This window comes from Cyprinus carpio, chromosome B3 (assembly GCF_018340385.1).
Source record: "Cyprinus carpio isolate SPL01 chromosome B3, ASM1834038v1, whole genome shotgun sequence".
Lineage (NCBI taxonomy): Eukaryota > Metazoa > Chordata > Actinopteri > Cypriniformes > Cyprinidae > Cyprinus > Cyprinus carpio.
This window is the reverse complement of record NC_056599.1, coordinates 20,243,841-20,270,660: the sequence shown is the minus strand read 5'-3', so window position 1 is coordinate 20,270,660 and position 26,820 is coordinate 20,243,841. Positions and strand designations below refer to the sequence as shown.

Genomic DNA, 26,820 nt, shown 5'->3' with positions numbered 1-26,820 from the left:
TTGATCGAGTTGCATTAAATATCACAGAGTCAACATACTGAGCAGGTTTTGATCTTTAGATGGCGTTCAATTCCACCAGGAAGAAGAAACAACTGGCGTTTGGAGCTCCTTCCAGCCGAAAATGTTGGATTGTGTATGTTTAAGCAGAAATTGCTGAAAATGTCACTAAAATTAGCATTAAAATGTGTTTATGTGCAACTAACCAGCATAGCTTTCAATTCCATCCCATTAGGATGTTCAACACGTCCACCATACTGGAACGTCTTCCTTAGGTTCTGCTCACAAGCCTTGGAAATACCTGTCAATATATCATGTTTGTGTAATCATCAGTCAGTATTTTATCTGTGTAGCAGCTGTGACATGCAGCTAAAGCAGAGGTATACCTTGAAAGTGCACTCCTGGACTTGCACAGACGTCTAGGAGGTACTTCAGCAGGTAAGGTTTAAGCGCCTCTGAACACTTGTAGTATGCAGTGAGGATGTACAGCAGCCTCCAGCCCCTCTGACAACTCTCCCTGTGAAATACAGAAAAGATCATCTATGACTCTGTCTGGCACATTAAAATCAGTCCTCCATGGTTTCATCATTCAGAAAGAAACAGGCTCTTACGTCTTGGAGCTGGTGTTCGCTGTGATCTGCTTGAGGACTTGGCAGTACGCTTCATCCCTCATTAGTCCATACTCGCCACTCAGCTGCAACAGAGATTATTCATATTGCATATTGCAATGGCATTAAAGACATTTAGCACATTCCTGTCTGGTTATCTTAATAATTCATGATGGGAATTCTTCTGGCGCTATTTGAAGAGCTGCGTACCCTTAGGATGGTGCTCACAACCTCCTGCTCAGTCTGGCCTTTCATAGGGTAGTCTCCCATAAACTTCATTATTGCTGCAAGATAAGAATTATTGAAGTTGCATTACATAGTGAACACAACATTTTTATAGATTACAGTAAAAAATATCTGTCTCTTAGTTAGTTAACATTGAACATTCTGCTTACCAAGAAAAATCTCTACAGCTACTTTGTTCATGTTTTCATCAGTGAACTCGATTAGGGACTCTTGAATTGGAGACTAAATAACCAAAAACAAAAGCAAAAATTAATCAGAATATGCATCAGAAATATGGAAAATTTTGAGAGGTCTTGGCTGATTTTCTTTAAACTTACAGGAATAGTTCATCAAAAAATGAATATTTTGTCATCATTTACTCCAAACAAATCTTTTTTCAGTAGTAATAATAATAATAAAAATTATATAAAAGGTGTTAAAATATTCCAAGTCTTCTGATGCCACACTGATCTATAAGACATCAGCTCAATATTTAAGTCATTATTCACTGAAAGAAAAAACATTATATTCACCCTAAATCTCATTCTTTGAGATGGTTCTTTACCACTGAATTAATCAATTTTGTGAATAACAACCTACAATTCAATTTGTTTCTCAAACAAAGCCGTCATATGACTTCAGTAGACTTGCAATATAGTGCACAAGATGTATAGACCCCTTTTTTGTGGTCGTTTTGTGTCCTTAAAACCTCCATCTCCATTCCTTATAATAGAGTATTCAGTAAAGAATGGCAGAATATTGATTTCAAATCAACTATTTTTTTTTTTTTTTTTTTTTTTTTTAGATAAAAGTGATGGTATGGTACGCATTCTATACCTTGGAAAATTTCACCATTTCTGATGGTTCCCTGGATTCCTTTGTTTTCTTTGACTTTTTCTTATATGAATCACTGCAAAATATAAGCAATATCAATGTTTCACTTACACATTTTCTTTTAATTCAACTATGTAACTGTGAGAACATAAACTCGCAGTTTCTCTTATGATGTAATCAACTGACCCATTTTTTCTCTGGGCCCCTCTGAAATATTTCTTTGCAAATTCCACCATGTTGTACTGGCTGTCCTGCAAGATTCTCTCGTCGATGTCCATAACAGCAATGTCTGCGTAGGCCTCTGCATACTCACTGACAGGAGACGCCACCTAGAGGTGACATGCACCAACACAACGCCACTCAGAAGGGTCTGTGGTACATGTAAATCTGAATTTCAGATTATGTGCCTGTTAAACACATATACCTCAATAGACCGGTCGAGTTCATGGGCTGCGGCGGCAGACCCTACAGCCACGGCCACAGCTGCTGAGGCGGCCACGCGACCCTGCTTATTCTTGGGTTCCTCTTTCTTGTCCACAGGAATGTTAATAAAGTCAGGAGCAGCCACTGGCTGAACAAACTCCACAGGAAAAACCCCAGATCGCCCATGAATGGCCCCAAACTTCCAGCCTGTACGATACAAGAAATGGTGTGTGAAAGTGTGTGTGACAGTGGCATGGCATTTTAAGGCTAGACTGAAGTGCATGTATAAAAAGCAGCAGTGAAACCATCATGCTTGGGAAAGGAAGACAGGTACTATACATGCAACTAGGGACACGGAATTTCAGAAGTGTCTGCACACCAGCAATTCAACTGCAATGACACTGCTAAGTGCAGCACAGCAAAACAGCACATAAAGAAACCACAAAACAGCACTCCATTCAAGTGTCCACACACGACCCACCAAAATCAGGTGTGTCTCTTTTTAATTCCTCCAGGAGAATCACCTTCTTTTTCACTATGCAACCATAACACTGGCCTGTGAAACAGCCACAGAGCTTAGATGAACAAGTTATTGTACCTAATACAATATATTTTGAATCCCCAGTATACTATTTGTCTATATCAATAAACTACAGATCAAAAGTTTGAACATTTTTATTCAGCAAGGACACATCCAATTGACCAAAACTGACCAAAAGTGACAGTAAAGACATGTATGACATTAGAAAGGATTCTATTTCACATATATGCTTTTCTTTTGAATTTTCTTTTTAACAAAGAATCCTGAATAAAATCTGAATCACAACTGTTACAAAATATTAATCAGCACAACAGTTTTCAACCTTGATAATAATGAGAAATGACTGATATTAAGCGACAGCATTCATAATAATGAGCAGCAAATCAGCATACTGGAAAGTTTTCTGATCATGTGACACTGAAGACTGGAGTAATGATGCTGAAAATTCAGCTTAATCATCACAGGAATAAATGCAACTTTAAAATGTATTAAAAATAGAAAACAATTATTTAAAAAGAGACTTTATTAAAATATATATATACATAAACAAAAAACCCAAACATTAAAACATTATAACATAATATAATATAATATAATATAATATAATATAATATAATATATAAAATAAAATAAAATATATAAAAAAATATTATATAAAATTAATGTAGTAATTAGCTAGCAAATGCATGTTCCAATTTATAAATGATGTTAAATTTGTATAAAAAAGTAAATAAAAAATTAGAAATTAGAAAATAAAATAAAAATAATGCATCATAACAGATTATTCAACTTATTTCATGAATATATATATTTCATATATATATATATATATATATGAATTTTTTTTCATTAAATTAATAGATTACATTATTGACCCACGTGTGTCTTCAACTGTTATATTATCAGAGCTGCTGTCCTAATCATTTAGTCTCTTTAGCCCCCAAATGTGAAGAGTACAGTCAGGTCTAAAGCAGTCTCACCTGCATCTAGGCCTTCCATTTTCTGCAAGCGTATGATGTCTCCTTTGTGGAAACTCAGCAGCGTTCTGTCATCTGTAATGTAATTACGCACAGCAACGACATAGTCTGAGTCCTAGAGTGAGAGAGAGAGAGAGTACAATTAACGCACAGCACCAGATCATCTCCGAAGCAAACCAATGTGTGTGAGAACGGACCTTTTTCAGCTCTGTGATAAAGTAGTCAATCATGGTTTTGACCTGAGGAGCTTTGGCAGAGAACAGAATCAGTTTCTCATTGGTGAGGTTGAACTCCAGCATGTTTTTGGAAGGAATGGTGACGAACATGATGTCCGTGTAGCTGTAAGACGTCAACAATGATCACAATACATCCACAACTAGAAACATCCATGGTGGGATGGCGGTGTCATTACTTGAAGTCATTAAAAGTCTCTGGTACCTGTAGGGTCGCAGAACTCTGAAGTAGTCTGGAGCTACTGCACTGCTCCTGACCATCTTCAAAAGCTTGATCCCTCTATGAGATACAGACAGCACCTGGACTCCTGTGCCAACACTGCCCTGTTCAGAAAGATTTTGACTTGGGTTTGTTTTAAATAGCATTATGATGCAGCAAATGCCTGCTTAAAACATCAGTGTTTTTGGATGCTGACATGCAAGACATGACTTCGTTCATTTCAACCATCTTCACCAGAAGCATGCTTAATAAGTCATTTCACTATTTATATTTTGTGAACAGTATGATATGCTGGGCCACCCACTAAACCAACTCTGACCAACATAAACCAGCCTGGACCAGGACTGAAATGCATGCTGGTCTAGATAGGTTTTTCAGCAAGGATTATCTGAGAGCGATTCCTTACAGATGCTGGGAAGAGGCGTGAGAAGTAGATCTCCCAGGTGTCTCTTGCAGCAACCACAATCTTCTTCTTCACATTCTCATCCTGGATTGTGGCATTCATGTCAATGTTGTGCTCCACTGTCACAATACAGAAGACAAAATGTTCCTCTCAATAGGAAGTGCTCACATATTACATGAGACAAATGTGTATGTAAGATAATTAACATAAATCATACCAAAAAGGGATTTCATCTTCTGCCTCTCTTCTGTTGTAATCCGAATGCAAGCCTCTGAGAATGTGTCATGGACAATCTAAGATGAAAGTTTAATTGTACTTATGGTTAATAAAAATAAAACCAACACAAATCGCTTTACATACACTACAGTCAAATAAATCTGAAAGAAATTAATACTTTTATTCAACAAGTAAATTGAGCGACAGTAAAGTCAAAGATCAAATAAAAACTGTTTTCAACATTGATAATAATCAGAAATGTTTCTTAAAAAAATTCAGCTTTACCATCACAGGAATAAATTAAATTTTAAAATATATTAAAGTAGAAAACAGTTATTTAAAATTGCAATAATATTTCACAAATTACTGTTTTAGTGTATTTTTGATCAGTGAGGTCTTGCTGAGCATAAGAGACTTCTTTCAAAAACATAAACAAAATTTACTGATCCCAATATCTTTAATAGCAGCACGCTTAAATTATGGCTGTTAAATATCAAAGTTACAGCTCTTTATACAGATGATGTCCATAAAGTGGGTTTTGTTACTTTATTATGGAATGTTATTTTATTATTTATTATTGAACTATTGATGTATTATTGATTGTTGTAAGACAAGTTACATAAATTTATGCCTCACGTTTCATGCACACTTCATCCATCAAAACAAATTTACACATTGACTTATTATTTAATTTTTAGGAACTGAATGTTTCATTGTTAACTATAAAATTACAATATTTACATTATTGATTGACAGCCCTAATACAAAAGTTAACTGAAAAAAATATATCAAACCTGCTTGAACAACAGGTCTAACATCAGCGGGTGGTTGAAGCTGTCTTTGGGATAAAAAACCTAAAAACAGATGAAACAAATTTTATGTTTCATAATCGCTTCCATATTTTCACGCAAAGGCACTGTGTCCATTGATCCATCACAACACAAATAACACTGGCCTCTTTCCTCAAGTAGATCTTCCATGGTACATTGGTGTAGGTGTAGTGCTCTTCACTGCTCCTCTTGTGCAGCTGAGTCTGAATATTCTCCTCTTCTACCGGAAGTTCCCTAGATACTGTAATGCAACATAACAGCCATGCTAGTATGGCCTCTACATTGAACGGAAATTAAATGCATACTGTAGATGAGCTGAGTTTACCAGGCGCAGGTGCCGGGAATCTCTGACTAACAGCTGGCACAGGAGGTGATCGCTGCATCTTGATGCTCTTTGCTGGTTTCAGTGCCCCACCATCATAATCATACTCCTTTGCAGATGATGAGGGAGAGACTGGAGTGTAGGTTTTCTTTCGCTGGTTGTGTGGGATACCAACATACTAAGCATTACCCGCAATGGTAACATTAAAGCATTTGAACTCATATGACTTCAACACTGTCAGTTTATCTGTAAACAATCTATAAGTGATCTACCTGTGGAGGTGGAGCACTCATCTGGTCCTTAAGAATCATCATAGCTTCATCATGGGGGTCTGGTTTCTTCGAAAACACTTTAGCTTCCCTCCTGCATTGAAGTCCAGCACATTTAGAGCTTTGGCCTTTGTTCCGTTTTAATTTAAAGATCTCTTTTGATTAATATTTGATGAATGTTTTGTTGCAAGGTCAAGGAGAACATTGGTTAGCTGTGGATCAGTTTTCAGTTCAGGTCATTCATTATTAAAGATGTGGAACTGGCTTTTGGATCTAAAAATGTTCATTTCTCACCTAGCAATCTCTGTTGGTTTTACAGGGTTTGCCTGGTACTGCTTGATAATGTCTTTGATGTTGTGACTTGGCTCTAAATGCTCAGAGTTTGAGACGGTGGCTCGCACCACATCTCCCGCTGGTGGATCCCTTCTAGTTGGGCCTTTGGAAACATATCAACATTCTAATGAAATAGTCATTTTAATGAGTAAAATTAAGCAAGATTGATGTAATGACATACTGTACTGTCGCTGTGAAGATTTCTGTGGTGGAGAAGCAGGGGTTGGTTTGTAGGAAACAGGTCCAGTTTCTTGTTTAGTCGAAGACATAAAAGACATGTAATGATTAAAAATGATGACAACAGATTTTTGAATATACTAACTGTTCATCAGTACGTTTTAACAGAAATGTACACTATCCTACTGTTCAAAAGTTTGTGGTCAGTTATTTTTTTAAAAGAATACTTTTATTTAGCAAGAATGCATTACCTGACTAAAAGTTTATAATATTACGAAAGGTTTTTTTGTCAACTAAATGCTGTTCTTTTTAACTTTCTATTCAGAATCCTGAAAATAAATGCTGACTTCAACATTGATAATAATAAACGTTTCTCGTGCAGCAAATCAGCATATTAGAATGATTTCTGAAGGATCATGTGACACGGAAGCCTGGAATCATGATACATAAAATTCAGCTTTGCCATCACAGAAAAAAAAAATCTTTTAAACTATAATCAAATAGAAAATAGTTATTTTAAATTGCAATTTTGGTTCACAATTATGCTGTTTTACAGTATTTTTTATTTAATAAATCCAGTCTTGGTGACCATAACAGACTTCTTTTAAAAATAATACAAACTACTACCAACCTCAAACTTTTGAACAGTAGTGTACGTGGGAATTTAGTGCTAATATGACTTCTATAGTATATGCCATTATAATGTAATCAAAGAGTACTCTTAACTTCCAATTGTTTATCAGCTATATTGTAATCAGTGCTCAGAGATACTCACAGGGCTGTACTGGCTGGAGCGGGGAGCTGGCATGTGCTCGCTGTGTGTGTGCTGCGCTGAATTATACATCTGCTGCTGGAGGGCCATGGCTTGCATTGTCATCTGCTGAGCCTGTGGTACACCACATTAGCTCAGTAGTCAAACGCATTTAGCTGTAGCGAATACAAGTTTAAAGTCATGCTGTATGTGCTCACCAGTATAATCGCTTGCTGGTTGATGATGGCTTGCTGCTGCTGTGCTAAGACAGCTGGATCTACACGTTTAGAGATAAAGCAGATGTACTCTAATAACTGTGATTAGAACACAGAAATAAACAGCGCTGTCTTCCACACATGATCCCAGAGAATAAATCAGCGGAAAGCATCATTTATGCAGCATTCATACCTGACATATCAGGCATTGGTGGCAAATTAGGCACAGCCGGCAAAGGTGGCATAGCAGGCAAAGCTGGCATAGAAGGCATAGCTGGCATTGAAGGTACTGAAGGTACGGCGGTAGGGGCTTGTGCATGAGGCACAGAAGACATAGCTGGCATAGGTATAGGTGGCATCATTGTTCCTCCCATAACAGGTAGAACTGGCACCGCTGAGGATAGTAAATATGGCTAATGATCAGTAAACAATTACCCCTTTAACATGTCTTAATCAAACGAGTTAATGCAAGGATTGGCTTAGCTATAAAGTTTTGAGGTCAGACAGAGCCCAGTTAGCTGTGCCAACCCCTATATAAAATAAATATGAACAATATTGCTGAAAGTGAACTGAGCACCTTGTAACATTGTTCATTAACAGGATGGATGTGCTAAAATACTTATTTTTTAATATTTTTCAAAAGGTGTTTTAATTAAATTAAGTTGCACAAATGTTTATATATATATACACACACAATCACACAAAACAGACTCTCAACAATATACATACTGTAGTTAAGTTTAGAAATTAAATATAATTACATATATTTATTTATTAATGTTTATAAAGCTTCTGTTTTTTTTTTATTTAATTAGAAAAATGTACATGTAGCAAAAGATGCCATCAGCTATTTATAGAGGGGTTTTTTTTTTTCACATACACATTTAAGGAACACAAATAGCACCCATCATGTAGAATGACCCATGGAACCCCAATCACCAAAAGCCACAGTCACTTAAAATCACCAAAGCATTAAATCAGTCTAAATGGTACATTGATCATTTATCATGCAAAGCATTTGCAAATGTGCGGTTTACAATAATTTGCAAGTCTGAATGTTTATCCGGCAATTGATTGCTTTCAGGTACCAATTGACCCTAGGGTACCCATGCATAATTGATGTGTGGTAAGGAGAGAGCAGAAAGAGAACAGATGCAGAGCTCACCACCGGGCTGCAGTCCGGGGGGATAAGGCCTGCTGGAGAGGGGCTTCTCTATGTCATCATCCTGCCCTCCAATCCCACCGGCTCCCTTCATACGGCTGGACATGCTGGATGGCTTCTCAAAATCCTGCAGAAGAGATAAGGCAAAGCAAAACAGGCTCTCAACTCAGGGCTGGACCATTCCCAGCTCAGTCATACGAGAAATCAATCTCCCCATGGGAGTACCTTATACTCTCTGAGAGGGGCATGGCCCATTTACTAACGCAACTGAGAGAGAATCATGCTTGCCTAGACCACAGGAGTCTTGTTTATCATTACCAGTCTAGGATCTTTAAGTGAGCAAAAAATCATTATTTTTAAACTAACTAGTCCTTTTGACTGAAAAATTCCCAGTGGCCTCAGTCTAAGTTTCTCTTTTTATGCCCCCCCCCCCCCCCACCAAAAAAAGGTCATATATATATTAACAACCAAAAAATAAAGCTAAAGGGAAAAAATAAAGTATGCTCAATGCTGCGAGAAATACGGTAAAGTGGTAACTTAATCACCTCCAGGGCAGGGGACCTGGCGCCCACAGAGCACATTTGATACACTCAATCACTTACACTATGAGGATCAAGTGGCTAATTGTTTTCTTCATGCATTCATGTTATATTTTTAAGCTTCTTTCCATAAATAGCTGCATTTAACTTCCAAATAATATTGTTTTTATTATATTTACACTTATTTGAATTAGGCATAAATGAACAAGAGACACTTACCCCATTACCATCAGACAGAACTGGGTCAAACAGGCTGTCGAGATATCTGTCCATGCCTTTCTGAGTTGGTGCTTCACTGAAGTCTGATTCTACATATATTTTACAGTTATTGGGGGGGAAAAGAAATCAGAACAGAATATGTAAAAGCAGCTTAAAAACTAGCCAAAAAAAAACAACAACAGCTGACCGTGGCTGTAATATCCATCTGAATCTGGCAGACTGGAGTTTGGCATTGTCTGGGGGAGCAGAAGTGAGCTGTCATCATCAGAATCAAACCCGCTTCCAAACAGAGCCCTGTGAAAGTTCGTATTGAGGACAGAATATTAGAAAACAATACAATAACACTGCAAAAATATTTCCCCTGAAAATAACTATACTTAAAACATTTACTTAGCCTATAACTATACTTTAAAAACGTTAGTTTTGCTCATTAATAATAAATTATAATTTTACTAGGAGAATTAATCACTCATTCCTTTGAATTTCTACTATGGCATCTGTAACTAAAAACCTTTGCTTTCGCAGGAAGTGCCATCCACTAGATGTCATTATAATGTCCAAGACAACTGACCATTTAGCTAGCAAAGCATTAACAGAAATTATTTAAAATATTCATAATATAAATATTGACTTTTCGTGCCTTAAAGGTGAAGTTTGTAATTTCTGTGCTACTAGTGGCACTAAACAACTTTTTTGAATTTTTTAGCCACTAATGCCCCAGAAATTACACTATATTTCACTTACATGCAAAACAGATCTATTAAAATATAATTCATATTTATGATTATGTCTCATATTAGCATACATAATCCATTTCTAAAGTAAACAGAAGTACAATATACACGGGAGAATATCATATAGATACTGACAGGCTGGCATTGGGCCTAGTTCTGGTGGGACTCTCAGCGGAGATGATGAAGTAGGACTTTTGCTTGGGAAAATTTCTCATCAGTTCCATATCTGCGATCAAGTCCATTACATAATCATGCCCTGCGAGCTCCGCCCACTGTCCGTGCTCCTTCATGATAACAGAACACCCCTTCCAGGCCTCCGTCACACCCCTGTGGATCCAATTAATGGGACTATTCATTTCAGGCAAATTACAGATGGCAGAGATAATGAAGGCCTCATTATAGACTGTACATATCCCAACATGCCCTGAAAGAAAGAGCCATGCACTAATGACATGGCATACAGCATTTTAAAAAGCTCCTTGAATAGATGGTATCATTACAACACCTACACTGACTGAAACCGAGCAAAGTGGAACAACAGATGGAACATTATCAGGATAGTTTGTTTACCTATGCTGTAGAATCTCTCCAGCCAGCTCCTCCCCACTCGTCCAGGAGTGCACAGGGCAAAGGAAAGATGTCCCTGTCAATACAGCATGACGCTTAAGAGCTGTGGTTTGACAGGCATGCATGAGTGAAGACTACACACAAATGACTGCTCTATTCTGCACATCACTACAGATCAGGTATCACCTGATAAACTGTAGATGTGGTTTACACAATTGTCTCTAGAGGGTTTGAAGAAACAAAGGAACCTGCCTGGCTGATTTAAGGGATTACGATGATGGAAGAGCCTGTCAGGTTTTGTAAGCTATATATTGAGTTTGTCTTATACAGATGCATCTCAATAAATTAGAATGTCGTGGAAAAGTTCATTTATTTTAGTAATTCAACTCAAATTGGAAAACTCATGTATTAAATAAATTCAGTGCACACAGACTGAAGTAGTTTGAGTCTTTGGTTCTTTTAATTGTGATGATTTTGGCTCACATTTAACAAAAACCCACCAATTCATTATCTCAACAAATTAGAATACTTCATAAGACTTCAATTCATTTAGTGAATTGTTGGCCTTCTGGAAAGTATGTTCATTTACTGTACATGTACTCAATAATTGGTAGTGGCTCCTTTGGCTTTAATTACTGCCTCAATTCAGCGTGGCATGGAGGTGATCAGTTTGTGGCACTGCTGAGGTGGTATGGAAGCCCAGGTTTCTTTCACAGTGGCCTTCAGCTCATCTGCATCTTTTGGTCTCTTGTTTCTCATTTTCCTCTTGATAGTATCCCATAGATTCTCTGTGGGGTTCAGGTCTGGTGAGTTTGCTGGCCAGTCAAGCACACTAACACCATGGTCATTTAACCAACTTTTTGTGCTTTTGGCAGTGTGGGCAGGTGCCAAATCCTGCTGGAAAATGAAATCAGCATCTTCAAAAAGCTGGTCACCAGAAGGAAGCATGAAGTGCTCCAAAATTTCTTGTTACACGGGTGCAGTGACTTTGGTTTTCAAAAAACACAATAGACCAACACCAGCAGATGACATCGCACCCCAAATCATCACAGACCGTGGAAACTTAACGCTGGACTTCAAGCAACTTGGGCTATGAGCTTCTCCACCCTTCCTCCAGACTCTAGGACCTTGGTTTCCAAATGAAATACAAAACTTGCTCTCATCTGAAAAGAGGACTTTGGACCACTGGGCAACAGTCCAGTTCTTCTTCTCCATAGCCCAGGTAAGACGCCTCAGGAGTGGCTTACCAAGAGGAATACGACAACTGTAGCCAAATTCCTTGGTGGCTGCAACCTTTGCAGGTGTTTTGAGTTGATTAGCTGATTGGCATGTCACCACATTCTAATTTGTTGAATTGGTGGGTTTTTGTTAAATGTGAGCCAAAATCATCACAATTAAAAGAACCAAAGGCTTAAACTACTTCAGTCTGTGTGCATTGAATTTATTTTATATACACGAGTTTCACAATTTGAGTTGAATTACTGAAATAAATGAACTTTTCCATGAGATTCTAATTTATTGAGATGCACCTGTATAAGTGTGCATATCTCTTTCATTTCCAACAAGGGTATCTCAAAATTTTATGGTTTCAGCTGGTCTTTCAGCCTGACCATCGAAAGAAGTGATCTGAAACCAGCCTGCTACTGTAAATCAGCTATGACCTAGGCTGTAATACCAGCTAAAATGGTAACCACCACAGGCTGGTTTCATTTGTTGTTTTCAGGAGGGACTGTTAATACTCAAATGTGTATTTGAAAAGTAAAACTTAACGTAGGTTGCACCAATAAAGACTAAATTAGATGCAATCAAGGATTTGTTCATCAAGATTTTATTTAACTTAAATTAATTAAAAAACTTTTTAATTTTTTTTTGAGTAATAGTCCAAGACTTAAGGTTTGGTTAAGGTTTAAAGGTAAATGCAACTGAATTGGACCTTGACTGATAAGGGTTTTAACTGGCCAACACTGATTCAAAGTTGCAGGAACAATGCAAGTGAAACTGACACTCACCATCAAAACAGTGCACTTGCAAAACCATGTTTGCTTTCTTCCTATTGGCTGTCCATTCCAGAAGGGACAATGGGTAAGTCCTTGCTGTCTCCGGTCCATACAGGGACTTTTGCATGGCTTGAATGAGCTTGTGTTGGCCAACAGCTTTGAATCCATCATAGGCATGATCTGAGACAAACCTAAAACATACAAAGCCAAACGCAATGAAGGCTTAAATGTAGCTCGTGACATGTTCAATGTAGATAATGGTGTGTTGCTTACTTCAGAAGGTATTTCTCCATTTTGGCTGATGGTGCAAAAGCACTCAGGCAGGCTAGCAGCAGCAGCCAGCCTCTCTCTGAGTTATCTGGATTGGTGTTTCTCCAAACCTGATTGGCAGTTTGACATAAGATTTCATCCCGCAAACCTGGGTTGGTAAGCCCCTTCTGGATGATGTAGTTTCCAAATAAATTCTCCTGAGCACCATTTAGATGTGGGTCACCCATAAACCTCAAGATCTACAAAGTGAAAGAAACAACATTGCTAATAAAGTTGAAATCACTCTTACATATGGCACAAAACAATCTCATGCTTATAGTAGGTCTGTGTGTTGAAAGGTTTATAAGTTATTGTTAAAAATCTGTTTCTCTATAGAGAAAACAAATGGTATTTTCACATCCAACTAACATTTGAGCTTTACTGCATGTATTATAGATGACAATGGCAAAATCTTCAACAAAATATAATGCAGTGTACCATGACAAAGACATCTAGAGCGTCATGTGTAAGATCGTCATCAATGTGGGTTAGAGGTGTCTTCAAAGGTGCAGTCAACATTCCAAACTTTGCCTCCTATTTATTAATAAAAATATAAAAACATGCTTAATATGCGGTTTATAAGTTAATCCAGTTAGTCCAGAAAAAAATATATGCTTATTTTATTAATTCTCTGCTTATTGTAGCTTATTTGTGATTTTGGAATATATTACTTAGGCATCTCTTACTTTGAAGTGAATCTGGACAAATTTGGAGATGGTGTAGTTGTTGATATCAAGAGGTAGCGTGAGCTGTGACTCCACCTGAACTGTGGGAGCCTGGACTAAAGCCAAGCAATCAGAATGGAGCTCTCTACCACCTAAAAAAACACAGAGGTGAGAAATTAGACAGGCAGTGCATGCTATATACAGTATATACACTTCCAGTGTTGGGAAAACTACTGACATGTAACAGTTTTAAGTAATTTAATTACAAAATAAATGCAACTGTAATCTGTTACAGTTACTGACCATTTTTTTTAAATTATTAAATTACAGTTACTTATGAAAATGTCAACGATTACAAAGGTCAACAGTTACATCTGAATATTTTTGCACAAACACACACAGATTTAATTGATTTCTATGCCAAATTGCATTGACTGCTCGAAAAGGTGAGAAACCAATGTTTCAGGAGTTTAGGACACATGCTAATTTAATAACTGTTTTATTTTCTGTTTAGGTGTATGTATATGCTTTATTTTTTTAGACTGACTGTTTTTTTCCCAATGCATTGTTAGATGCCAGTGTTTCCTGTCGTAGCTTTACAAAGATTTAATTTCAAAAACTGTATCATAGCTATTAAACTATCTTTAACCTCAGAAGAATCTCAAAATAAAAAGAGGAGCTAAAGTCTGATTAATCAGTGTCTATTACAAAAAAAAACATAACCATAATCTTAATTCAATTGATGAAAGATTTTGAAAGTCTGACAGTAGTCAGTGTTGAGTACTACTGTAAGGTTAACCCTCACTGCTTTAAATGTTTCAAAATGATAAACAGTTGAAAATATTAATTAGAAATGTAGAAAAGTAATCAGAAAGTAATCAAATATAATCAGTTACATGACTTTAATAAAGTAATTGAAATAGTTACACTACTTCTAACATTTAAAATATTTTTTTTACATTTTACTACATTTTAAATAGGGTATCTTGTAATCTGTAACCTAATACATTTCCAAAGTAACCTTCCCAACACTGCACACTACTGTTCAGTATTGTAATTTTGGAGTCTGTAAGATTTTTTATGTATTATGCTCAACAAAGCCTTGTTTATATGATTAAAAATACAGTAAAAACAGCTAAATTTGAAATATTATTACAGTTTAAAATAACTGTTTCTATTTTTATACATTTAAAATGCAATTTAATCACGTGATGGCAAAGCTTAATTTTCTGCATAATTTCTGCAGTCTTTACAGTCACATGCTCTTTAAGAAATCATTCTAACTTGCTGATTTGATGCTAAAGAAACATTTCTTATTATTATCAATGTTGAAAACAGTTCGTGCTGTTAAATATTTTTTGTGGAAACCTTGAAACATTTTTAGGATTCTTTGATAAACGGAAAGTTCAATATAATTTATTTTAATATATATTATATGAATGTATATTAGCATGACAAAATGCAGTACCGGCAGCTGCTTGCAGCAATGCTCCGAGTTCAGCTGGAATGACCAGATGAGTGACGTTGACCACTTCCCGTTTAGACAGCTCCTGCAAATAAAATATACAGTGTAATATTCAGAACAGATTTTGATCAGTATAAGTTTTATATATATTGTTTCCCTTATATACTCTAGGCATAAGAAATACACTCATTATAACCATTTCTATTCTCCTTTGCTCCTCTTCTGCCTTTCTCCTGGCCTCATATCTCAGCTAAAACAAAAGAGAAAGAAGTAAAATTATAAAATGTGGCATTGTTGCTCAGCCTGATCACTACGCACTAAAACTGCATTGTTCTTACCTTGATGTATCTCTTGCGATCAACGTACATATGGATCAGAGAGCGGAATTTCACCAGGCTAGCTCTCATTTTCACATATCGTTTCCTGTGCAAAGCAGGTCAAATTAATATTTTTAAAAGGGGCAGCCCTAAGCATTTTGAGTGATAAATGATCGCTTGTACCTTGTGAGAAAGCCTCGGCAGTGGGCCTGCAGGCGTATGATCTTCATGCGGAAGGCCGTATAACGTTTTCTCACAAAGAACATCCTGACGTAACGCTGCAGAGTCAGGGCAGCTACATGCCTTACTCTGTCCCTCTTGCTCTCCAACAGGAAGTATATGTCCTCTTTCATGAACAACTAATGTGCAATGTGCAAAAAAACAAAGACATGTAGAGTAGCCTCATGTAACCAGACCTTTCAGTCTGGTGCACATTGTAAAACACCTTGGTCAATTACCTGCGGGTGGTCTGTCCAAATTTGCATCCCTTATGAGTAGGTACTTATTCTGAATTAGTCCTTACTTTGCAGCTTCATTGACATTCATAACTCCATCAAGTTAAAGTTTCCACCAGATATGCACTTCAGAATCTCACCAGAAATAGTAAGTCATCCAGGTACTTTTCGCCCAGTGTTTCATGAACAAATACAGTTTTAAGCCTACTATATACTAGTTCTAGAGAAGTATGCGATTTCAGATGCAGCTGAGACTAGGTGAATAGTAACAAGCGTGCTTATCAGAATCATGCTCACCTTGGTGACACCAACTTGAAATGCTCCTGGTCTAACAGGACAAAGCTTCCTCAACATGATGACACAGTTTTCACCAATGGCAGGAGGAGGCTGTTTGAGGCCTAGCAGGGACTTGTATCTAAACACAAATTAATTCAATTTGAGTCAAGCTGCCTCATTTTATTTTGACAACTCTAGCTCTTACCTGAAAAGGAAGACATCAAATAGCATTCTGATCGGATAGCCCTCTCTCCTGATTCGAATTGTTTCCAAAATCCCCGAATAGTTAAGTTGGGCACTGACCAGCTCCATGTCAAACACACCAGGCTCCTGCAGGGTTACACACATTCTCTCAGTCAATTTCAATTCCAGCCAAGATGCAAACAGCTTAATACCTCTGTGATTGCTGTTCCTTACCTTGTTTTGGTTTGGCTTTATGCACCTCACAAAATATGGGTTGGCTCTGTCAGTACAAAAGTAGAAGGACGTACTTGGTGATGAATAACTTACATGGATCTGGAGCCAATCAAAGACAACAAGAATAGATTCATGTAGACAGCGTAATGCACAGTGTAGGTGGTCTACCTCTCCATCTTTTCAATGAGCTCCATGAGGGACAGCTGGAACTTGGCCGCCACCGTTGAGGCCTGATGGCGCCGCGTTACTGTGCTGTTCTTCCCAACATGGGATTTCTGTTGGTTGAGGGCCTCAGCATAGCTCATAAAGAGATATGCAACCATCTAAAACCACAGTGAGACAAGGTTCATAGGGTTTATTATGGCCTTTTAATTCCTAGCTAATGGCAGCTAAATCATTTTTCTCACCTTGTTTTTGCTCTGAATAAAAAGGTCAAGAACATCCTGGCGAACTTGATCGTAATTCTTATCCAGAAATTTATGAACCTGTGAAGCATCACAGAAAGTTTGGGCCATTCCTCAACTTATACTTTATTAGGGAATAATTCAAATACTCGATGGCTCAAGGCAAGTAGTTTAAATGCACCTGATAAGTGACCTTCCCAGCATAATGCTTGATAGTAAATTCAGGGAGAGGCATTTTTGGCTTGGAATAGAGTGGATTGTTGCCATGGTGATAGTGGCATTTCTGAAGGAAGGTATGGTCTGTAGCCTAGAGGAAATTCATTCAAAAACAGGATAATTAAAATGCAAATGATGCAAACTAGTAGTGATGAATAAATAAACACTGACTGAACATTAAGAAGAAATGACACCTGTGGAAACCCGCTCTGATCATCAAGAATTCGGAGTATCCCATGTGGCTTTGCTGCAATGAGGTCAATACAGGCCTGGTTGTCAGAGAAAGGCACCTCTTCCCAGCTGATTTGCTCTCGGTTATATTCATCCTTTGATATTCAAAAGAAAATAGTTTTTCAGATGCATACCGCAAGCAATTTACTCATCTACGGTTCTCAGAGGATTAGAGTGAATAAAGACAGCTTACTTGTTCTTCTTTGAAAATGACCCTGTTGAAAAAGAACTGAAGGTACTCATTTGCATAATTTATGCAAAGCTGTTCAAAGCTGTTGAAGGTAAGGTCCTACAAAGCACAAAAAAGTGGAATTCAGTCGAAAGAAATCCACATTTTACAGCAACAGAGTATTCGCAAACCCTTTTACTGGGGTGAGCAAACCAGTTACAGCGGCATACCTCAAATCCATAGATATCAAGGATGGAGATAGAAAGCGCTTCATTCCGAGGATAAACCTGCCTATTTATTCTGTCTGTTAGCCAGCTGAACAGAAGGGAATACAGGATCTTGGCAACAGCATCTCTGTTGTTTGAGGGAGAAAATTACCATAATTTGATTACCTCAGTGCTCAGTAGTTAGACAATACACTCTGAAGAACCTTACATGCAATTTTTTTCATTTCATCTCTAAGCATGACGCTCTCTGAATGTCTGCCTGAATGGAACTTTTCATGACACTGATTTTAAAACTAATACATCTGTTCAGTACTCTCTCTCAGTTATTCAATTCCATTTTTATTATTTCTTCATAGCCATTAATTCATTAATTCCCTTTATTATTTATTACAACTTTTTTTCTCTAAATTGCATTCTTTTTCATTTTTATTTCATTTTAGTAAGTGTGCCTTGACACACAACTTCACTTAAAGTTGCTTTACGTGATTATGCAGAAAATTATCATGTCATATCACGAGATGCTATCTGTGATGGCCCTATAGTCTCATGTAGCCAATCAGAAGGCTTGTAGAGGGATCATTCGGGGGGGGGGGGGTCCCCTGGTAAAAATCGCATTCCCAGGGGTAAAATAAAAATGAGTTTCTTTCTGACAGAGAACTAAAAGTAAAATAAATATTATAAAACGGATAGTTCTGGTCCTTGATTCTGATTGGTTGAGCCACGTTCGAAGCTGTTGTAAATTACACTATAAACATACACCTTTGTTTACTTCTGTGTGTTGGTTGGCAACCACTTTGTTGGAACCACAACTGTAGGGTGACCAAACGTGCCATTCTCCCAGGACACGTCCTGGCCAGGATTTCTATATTGCCTAAAATATCCATGTTTTGGACTTTTATGCCATCAACATACAAATTGTTGTATGACAAAGTACCGTGAGAGCTCTAGAGAGCGGACGGCTTCTTGTGCTTTTGAATCGCTCTCATGGTACTTTGATGTCATACACCGATCGGTATGCTCAGTGCTGCTTTAAGTCCAACACTAATATGTACACGTATTTGCATCGCTTTGACCGTTCTCTGTAGATCCCACCTAATCACACACCACAATTGGGCAATTACATACAATGTCTGCATGTTATTGGTCAAACAATCATTACATTCATTAAGTATGAAAACAGGAAACCAAAGCCAAAACCTGGATATTTTAGGCAATATAGAAATCCTGGACATAATAAAACAACCTGCAGCAACAGTGTTAAAGTAGCCCAATTCCGCAGGAAAACCGTGGACTTGGCAACACTGCAACCCGGATACGCCGAGGCGGGTTATGGAAAGAGGGACGTGGCTTATTCCATGACTGGCAGAAGTTGTAAAATCATTATAAATTCGATTGTACAATATGTAAGGACTGTTTTTTCTTGGCTAAAGCTTTAGATAATATACAAATAATTAATAAATAATAAGTAAATAAATAAATATAGCAATACTTTATTTTTGGCAGTTAGGAATGTCTAGGTTAGCATATAGAAATGCATTGTGGTTTTTCTACCTGGCATCAATTGCACTCTCAACAGTCAAGGGGGTGAAGATCTTTTCCCTCATTGTTTCCTGTATAAAAGAAAAAAAAATTATAGATTAATCAGAAATACTTGTAGCAAAGTTTCTGAAAGGAGTAAACTTACATGTTCTGTTACATTAAAACACGCCACTTTCATTGGAAACCAGCTTTATTCAAATGTTGCTGATCTCTTTGAGATGAAATGTTGCTAAGGCACTCTCATCAGAAAGCAGGTGAAAATTGATATGGCCCTTAAGAGGAGCAGCCTACAGCGCTAGTGTCGGTAAATGTAAACACACCCCGGCATCTGTGGCAAGACAATACTAATCCCTTTCAACTGATGACATTAAGGCCTTTAAATAAAAAATCTTTCCTTAAATAGTTTAACGTTGTGGTAGAAGAATTCCACTTCTCGTTCACTTTACTTGGATATATCTGTCTCTTAGCAGGATAAAATTCTGGTGTCGATGTCTGAAAGCAGGGCTTTAATGGTTTCATCAGATAAGAAAACCCGGTAGCATGAGATCACCGTGCAATTCAGTTGCACAAAGCGAAATGACTTTGAGTATGGTCCTCTCCTGTTACATAGGTAGTACCTGATTCTCTAATGAAAAGAATTAGCTAAATTACTTTGAGGAGCCCTCAGAGGTGTCACAGTAGCAGCCATGAGTAGTAGTCTAAATGACTTAGCACATTTCAACATGGAAATGGGACTGTGAACATTGATGAGCACTGGCTCTATCCAAGACCAACTGAGACAAAGGCTGATCTGAAACAAGATGCTGTGTGAAGGATCATATGAAAGGTTTTTCGATGATACATCTGAAATCAGGAACTGATGTGGCTCTGATGTGAGGAAAGATGCTGAAACAAAATACGGATATGTTGATGGTCTCCATCAGAGGAAGCCTGAGGAATCAACTCTAGATACCTCAGATGGAAAATAATATATGGAGTTCATAAGGAAACAACTTGTTCTTTTAAAAACCCTGGATGCTCCTTAATTTCCAGACCCTATACTGGATTAGGAACGCTGGAACTTTAAAGACTTTTCCTTTTGTTGGTGTGGAACTCTGGATAGTTTCAAACATATCTCAGGTTTGAATAGGAACAGTCACTTAAATATGTTCTCTATTTGTTTTAACTGACACATCTGAGAGATTTTACTATGGGCCATGTCTTGTCATGAGTTGATACACATAATTAGAAAGAAATAGGAGCATATTTATGTAGCATGTAATTGTAGCTGCTTTCTGTCATCTTATCAGCTTATGTAAACAGCTAACTGATGCAGAAGGTCAAGGTTTGATAGTTAGCATAGTTGAGTTAGCCCCTCTTGGTCAATACCATAACTACTAGATCTATACTAAGATGTTCTTTAGTGTATAGAGTGCAACAGTGGGGCTCCAGAAATTAAAATTCCATTGATTTTTTTTTCATAGGAGCCTTTACTATGATTGATAACTTAAAAACATTTAAAGACAGACATACTAAGACCAACAAGGTTGGTAATCAATAGTACATGCTTTTGTTAAAGCCTTTAGCCCACATTATTTCAACAAATATTTAAATAATCGTGTTCAACAGCAAAATTTCTGGTGAAAAACAACATTACCCATGATTCTTCAGGGAAATTTCTACCAATCAGAGAATCATGACAAGCAAATTGTACAGCCCACTCCCATGAAGCACTGCAAATGATGGATGATGAGTCATTTTCCCTATGCTCCCTATGTAGTAGAGTCTTACACTTTTGTCTTTTTGTCCAATTTTAACACTTTTTTTTGGGCTTCAAAACAAAGTTTATGTTATAATTGTTGTTATGTTGTAATGCACGGCTTGTTTCCTGGCTTGTAACTTTAAACAATGTAACTAAAAATACTTCTGAAACTAAGTCTGCTGAAAAAGTGGGTGAGCACTGTTGCACTCTAGAAAGTAAAACTTTGTTACGCAACCCTTTTGATCACAGTGTATTCACAGTAGAACAGCCTTTATGGGTTTTGGAGATGTTGTAATTCCTGTACAAGCACTAAGCTGAATGTGTTTATGGTGGACTGGTCAGGCGGGGTAATACTGCGTCAGACCTCTTGGTGGCACCCCTGCAGAGGTTTAGATGGTATTTGCTACACATAGGACTGTAACACGGTCTATGATGGGAGGCTGATATGTCTCAAGGGCCCCTTGTCTGTTTCTGCCCAGGGTTTCCCTGACTGGGTTACACCGGTTCCCACAGTAGTGATATGGCCTACATAATCAACTTGGCATGTTATACTATCTGAGGGATTCAGGGCTTATACGCACCATTCACAGCTTTCTCTTGGTGTCTTGTGGTTGCTATCTAATTGAACAGTCTTGGCATTTGGACAGTTTTGTTTCCAAGAAAAGAATGATGTAACTTTAAATCCTTTACTAACAGTATGTTGATACTCGGAATGGGACCTTGACGTAAGGTCTGCCTGGAGGTCATGCAAGGTCTAGAGCTGTGTCACTGACTCTTCCTGTTAATATTCTTGAGTCCAGTTTATCTCAAACAGTGCCAGTTCATGTGAAACACAATATGCAGTGGCTGCAAAAATATTTAGGATCCGTTTGACAGACAGGGCTTAGGTTAAACCAGGATTAGGCCATAGTTCAATTAGCTTTTATAAACATGCCTTAGATAAACACACTACTGGTGTGCATCTTCATACATAACAATGGAACAGACATATTTTAAGATCAGTCAGTGCAAGTTCTTTCAGTTAAAACAGCCCAGACATGCATTTTAGTCTTGGACTTGACTTAAGCCTTGTCTATGAAACCGGTTAGACACTCAAGTCATTAAGTCACACTTAAAATGTATGAATGTCATTATGACAAAACAGTTCATCTGTTATAGAGAAAGACTGCATGCTTTTCAAATGAGCATTTAAAAACAAAACATTTGTTCAAAATTGATTCTTTGTGGTTCTCAAATATTAGTGTAACATATTCCTTTGCTGAACCACGCCTGTGTGTGTTTGAGGGAAACTGACTTCCTACATCCAGTGAAAATGATCTGTAAATCTAGTAAAAGTTAACACAAAAATGGCTCAGAAAATAATGCTAGTTCTGAGAAAAAATAAATTTAGCATTACAGGGATAGGCAACTCCGGTCCTGGAGGGCCACTATCCTGCAGAGTTTAGCTTCAGCCCTCATAAAAACTCACCTGCCTGTATCTATCTAGTAATCCCGAAAACACTGATTGCCTTGTTCAGGTGTGTTTAATTAGGGTTGGAGCTAAACTCTGCAGGACAGTGGCCCTCCAGGACCGAAGTTGCCTATCCCTGCTTTATTTTATCATCCAATGCTATGAAATGTATTCAGTCAATAAATAATAGTAAAGATATGACATGGGCAAATAAATGTAAAAGTGGTTAAATGTGAGTTCTGGATTGTTTATTTGTTTTGTTTTTTGTTTTATTACTGACATTGCAAGTCTTGAAATGAAACAAAAGTTTATTATCAACTTTTGAGAACAGTTCATTCAAATAATTAATTTAATTAGAATGTAATTTATTTTTTCACATAAAATTCTTAGTAATAAAATATTTACAGTATAATAGCATTTTCATTTTATTAAACCAGTGGTTTCAAAATACATACTTCGTAGTTCTAAGGAAACACACATATATAACACACACATATTTCTCCACACGCAAAAGATATAAAAACACACATTATATTCCCACATACACACACAATAATATAAAACAAAAATCAAACAAAAACTAACATTAGTTTTTTAGTGACAAGGATGAATGGATATCATGCAGAAATTACAATTAAATATAAAGCATATCCAGAAACACAAACTAGCATCTGTGTTATGTAACTGGTGATAATGTTTTGTTTAGTATTGAACCCATTGAATCCAAGCAGGTTTTTTCTTACCGTGACTTTGAAAGTAATGGACTTCTGTAGACCCTCAGGGGAAATCTGTAGAATTTCAGCCACCACTCGGATCTCCTGAGCGCTCACAACTGATGCCACTTCCTGAGACTCAGTCTGCCAAGATATAGAGTCAAAAAAACTTAATTCATGGCACCACTGAAAAAGAGCAACATAACACAGCAACATGAGGGAAATCCAAGTGAGCAGGATACATTAGATTGAGTTTCACTGTACCTCATATCTCTCGAAGAAGACATTTCCTAAGTGGAGGATGGAAGACAGGATCCTGAAGATACCGCTCTGGTCTTCGGCACTGAAGTGAAGTATTTCCATGGCGCTGAGGAGCCTGCGGAAGTCCTCCCCATCATTTTTGCCAACAATCTCACAGTCTCCACCCGCAACCAAAAAGAGCAGTCAAACAGCGGCGCTTTTGAATTTTTGAGGCTTTTATTGCTACAATGATCTTACTTGATTGAGGTAATAATATGTCTCTGCGTCTTGAAGGTATAAAGACTGTTTCTGCTGTGAAGGAAGGCCAGCAAGCATCTCATAAAAAATGTGATAGTTTCTTTCATCTTTGGCCTAAGAGATAAAAATGAAGGAAATTAACATTTTAGATTTCTGCAAATAATTGGTTTATTGAATGATGAACTTTTAAATGTCCATAAGAGCATTATAAAGAATACCTGAAACACAATCCTGGACTTTTCAAGTAGATACTGTGAGGTTATGGCACCACTGATTACCCCTCTGTTTGAAGCAGGAAAATCAGACAAGCATTAATATGTCATTTGCAACTTAACCCATGTACGCCAACATACAGGCCTTTTAACTAGCCTCGTGTTAATCTTGACCCTGTTGTCCTCTTTCAGTTGTAAATGCACTCCGAAGAAGTGCTTCCTCTTATGTGTATCCATAACACAGTAAAGAGACTTGATATTGATGAACTTACTCTTCCATAAATATTTCCATGTATTTCCCAAATCGACTGGAGTTATCGTTCCGTACGGTTTTGGCATTTCCAAAAGACTCTAAAAGAGGAGTTGCTTCAAGAATCTGTAAGCCATAAATACATAACTGTGTGAAGGATGTAGCAATAAACTGCTGTAATTTGTACAACACTGCAAAGTACTATCCTGTTAAACTATCTAAAATACTTAAAACAAGATCAATTTACTCAAAAGAGCAACACTGCATGAGACATGCGTTCCTAGATTATATCTTGAATGTGAGTGTATATTGTATTACTGCATTCTGGGGATATTTTTCACTTATTTTTGAGCTTGTTTATAACCTGTCAAAAAAATCTGTTCGTGCAATAAGACAAAATACACTTTTTTAAAAGAAACAATCTTTGACAAGTCTTAATATTTACTGTTTCTATAGCAAAATGTGCATATGATGACAATATGAACATTACACTTTTTGCTGTTGTGTTGCCCTTTTACTTAAATTTCTATAAATGATTCATCACCTCTGTTACAATGTTAATCCTTTTTTAATACTCTATAACATTTGCACATGTTGCATATCACAAAGTGCAACATCCCATGCAACATATAGGGTACAAACAACAGAAGGCCATACAGAAGTACAATACCTCAATCTGTATTGTTGCATAAAAGTAAAATAGAAGAAAAAGATGAGTTATAAATTGTATATGAACAGTTTTAATAGTTTTAAAAGAGTTTATAAGTGTAACTCATACCTGCTGTGTGATGTTCTGTTTGTGATGTATTGCGGCTAAGTACCGGAGCACTAGCTTTGTGGTCTCCGTTTTACCAGAGCCACTCTCCCCACTGAAAGGCAATAAGCACATTCAAACAACATGATGACTGTAACCCCCTAAATTACCAGTTTAACTACTTAATTGCACTTTAAATTGGCACAGAAAGTGGCTTGGCACGTGAGGAACCGATTTCCTTGTCTTTTGCTATGCACTTAAGTAATGAGCTAGGTGTCTGATCATCAGACACAGGTGAAATCGAATGCTTGAGTTTGACTGTCGTTCCAGCAACTCTGAACAGCCATGGGTGCATTTCACAGAGACATGATCTGCTGGTGCAATCATGGCCTAGACATCAGTAGTCTTTCCTTACAGCTGTCTCCGTCAGAGCTAGGTTTAAAGTGTTCCAGGCGATCAGCTGTGTCAAGTAGAACTGACACTGATGGATCCATCAGTGTAAAAGACTACTTGAGGTGACAGGACATAGATCAGCCCATTTGAATTCTGAAAATTTTCTTTTATTTGATCTTTCCATACCACAGTATTATGAGTTAGGTTAGTTGAACAGTGTTCACTTACATTCTGTGAAGTAATCAAATGTGTACCTAAATCCTACCTGATAATAATGCACTGGTTTTCTTTGGCATCCATCATTTTTGTGTATGAGGCATTTGCAATAGCAAATAGATGTCTGCAGACACAAATTGGAGAAGCACAATACATTAAAGAAAAAAGTACATTATAAGGAATTAGCCTTGCATTGATAAGAAATGTCATTTTATAAAAGTGGTGCAAAAAATATAAATGAATTAATTTGTTCAATTAATATTGTGAATGGATGAATGAATGAATGAATGAATGAATGAATGAATGAATGAATGAATGAACTTACGGAGGATTCTCTCCAAGCGCATGTCCTTTGTGTTGCAGAACCATATCTGTTCCATAGATGTTGAACATCTTGTATGGGTTAACAGACACCAGGATGCTTCCAATGTAAGTTTGGAAGAAAACAAAATTATTTGTTCATAATCTGTTTTGGATAACAGTTCATTAATTAATTTAATTAGAGTTTTATTCATTTTAAAGTTCACAAAATCTTTAGCAATAAACATTTTACAGTATAATACTATTTTTATTTTATTTAAAAAAACATATTTTTAGGTCTAAAGAAACACATGAATAGTACATTTATGTGTTTCTTTATAACTAAGATGCGCAAATATGCAGTGGACTTTGCAGTTTACTTACATATATCAAATTGCGTTCAAACCTTTTCTTCAAATTCAGTAACACAGCACCTTCGTGCAGCTCCCTGGAAAGAGATTTATTCTTTTCGAAAGCATTTTCTTTTAAATTTGAACACAGAATCTCAGTTATCATATATACTGTATGTGTGTGTGTGTATAGTTAAATAGCATTCATCTTATTCAGTAATTTCATACTCAAGCTGTGTCATGTCCTCAAAGCCATCCTCCTCTGCACATTCACGGTACAACATTGTGGGCAGACTTCGAATTGAGTACATCTAAAAAGCATTCAAGTAAAAGACAAATATTGTGTAAACAATGTGTAAACCAATCATGATATAAGGCCAGTATTTCTCACTATATTTCCTTACAGACATTAGTCAGGTTTGATGTCATATTGAATTTTACAAAGATTTAAATAAAGCTGT

At 37.0% G+C, this 26,820-nt stretch overlaps 1 protein-coding gene across 1 annotated transcript in view; it reads right to left on the bottom strand.

Annotated features, from left to right (window-relative positions):
• LOC109046925 (unconventional myosin-XV-like) overlaps positions 1-26,820 on the bottom strand; it is a 38,043-nt gene that overhangs the window by 4,196 nt on the left and 7,027 nt on the right. Inside the window, exons 2-58 of the mRNA XM_042720154.1 lie at positions 26,588-26,670; positions 26,394-26,457; positions 26,035-26,144; positions 25,759-25,833; positions 25,125-25,215; positions 25,017-25,022; positions 24,369-24,472; positions 24,103-24,166; positions 23,885-23,998; positions 23,651-23,812; positions 23,417-23,530; positions 19,495-19,553; positions 17,947-18,070; positions 17,741-17,836; positions 17,511-17,642; positions 17,282-17,407; positions 17,104-17,181; positions 16,865-17,019; positions 16,697-16,742; positions 16,485-16,609; positions 16,301-16,418; positions 15,732-15,907; positions 15,570-15,654; positions 15,428-15,481; positions 15,235-15,316; positions 13,788-13,918; positions 13,540-13,635; positions 13,066-13,301; positions 12,805-12,983; positions 10,799-10,871; positions 10,364-10,555; positions 9,682-9,788; positions 9,495-9,583; positions 8,740-8,863; positions 7,768-7,968; positions 7,578-7,636; positions 7,384-7,494; positions 6,613-6,691; positions 6,393-6,534; positions 6,102-6,192; positions 5,833-5,983; positions 5,633-5,748; positions 5,472-5,531; positions 4,679-4,754; positions 4,465-4,580; positions 4,044-4,162; positions 3,803-3,944; positions 3,609-3,720; positions 2,089-2,294; positions 1,851-1,993; positions 1,668-1,740; positions 1,001-1,073; positions 816-889; positions 609-691; positions 384-514; positions 205-298; positions 39-117 (exon numbers count right to left, since the gene is read on the bottom strand). Of these exons, the coding sequence (XP_042576088.1) occupies positions 39-117; positions 205-298; positions 384-514; positions 609-691; positions 816-889; positions 1,001-1,073; positions 1,668-1,740; positions 1,851-1,993; positions 2,089-2,294; positions 3,609-3,720; positions 3,803-3,944; positions 4,044-4,162; positions 4,465-4,580; positions 4,679-4,754; positions 5,472-5,531; positions 5,633-5,748; positions 5,833-5,983; positions 6,102-6,192; positions 6,393-6,534; positions 6,613-6,691; positions 7,384-7,494; positions 7,578-7,636; positions 7,768-7,968; positions 8,740-8,863; positions 9,495-9,583; positions 9,682-9,788; positions 10,364-10,555; positions 10,799-10,871; positions 12,805-12,983; positions 13,066-13,301; positions 13,540-13,635; positions 13,788-13,918; positions 15,235-15,316; positions 15,428-15,481; positions 15,570-15,654; positions 15,732-15,907; positions 16,301-16,418; positions 16,485-16,609; positions 16,697-16,742; positions 16,865-17,019; positions 17,104-17,181; positions 17,282-17,407; positions 17,511-17,642; positions 17,741-17,836; positions 17,947-18,070; positions 19,495-19,553; positions 23,417-23,530; positions 23,651-23,812; positions 23,885-23,998; positions 24,103-24,166; positions 24,369-24,472; positions 25,017-25,022; positions 25,125-25,215; positions 25,759-25,833; positions 26,035-26,144; positions 26,394-26,457; positions 26,588-26,670 (6,201 nt within the window). The remainder of the gene's footprint in view (positions 1-38; positions 118-204; positions 299-383; positions 515-608; positions 692-815; positions 890-1,000; positions 1,074-1,667; positions 1,741-1,850; positions 1,994-2,088; positions 2,295-3,608; positions 3,721-3,802; positions 3,945-4,043; positions 4,163-4,464; positions 4,581-4,678; positions 4,755-5,471; positions 5,532-5,632; positions 5,749-5,832; positions 5,984-6,101; positions 6,193-6,392; positions 6,535-6,612; positions 6,692-7,383; positions 7,495-7,577; positions 7,637-7,767; positions 7,969-8,739; positions 8,864-9,494; positions 9,584-9,681; positions 9,789-10,363; positions 10,556-10,798; positions 10,872-12,804; positions 12,984-13,065; positions 13,302-13,539; positions 13,636-13,787; positions 13,919-15,234; positions 15,317-15,427; positions 15,482-15,569; positions 15,655-15,731; positions 15,908-16,300; positions 16,419-16,484; positions 16,610-16,696; positions 16,743-16,864; positions 17,020-17,103; positions 17,182-17,281; positions 17,408-17,510; positions 17,643-17,740; positions 17,837-17,946; positions 18,071-19,494; positions 19,554-23,416; positions 23,531-23,650; positions 23,813-23,884; positions 23,999-24,102; positions 24,167-24,368; positions 24,473-25,016; positions 25,023-25,124; positions 25,216-25,758; positions 25,834-26,034; positions 26,145-26,393; positions 26,458-26,587; positions 26,671-26,820) is intronic.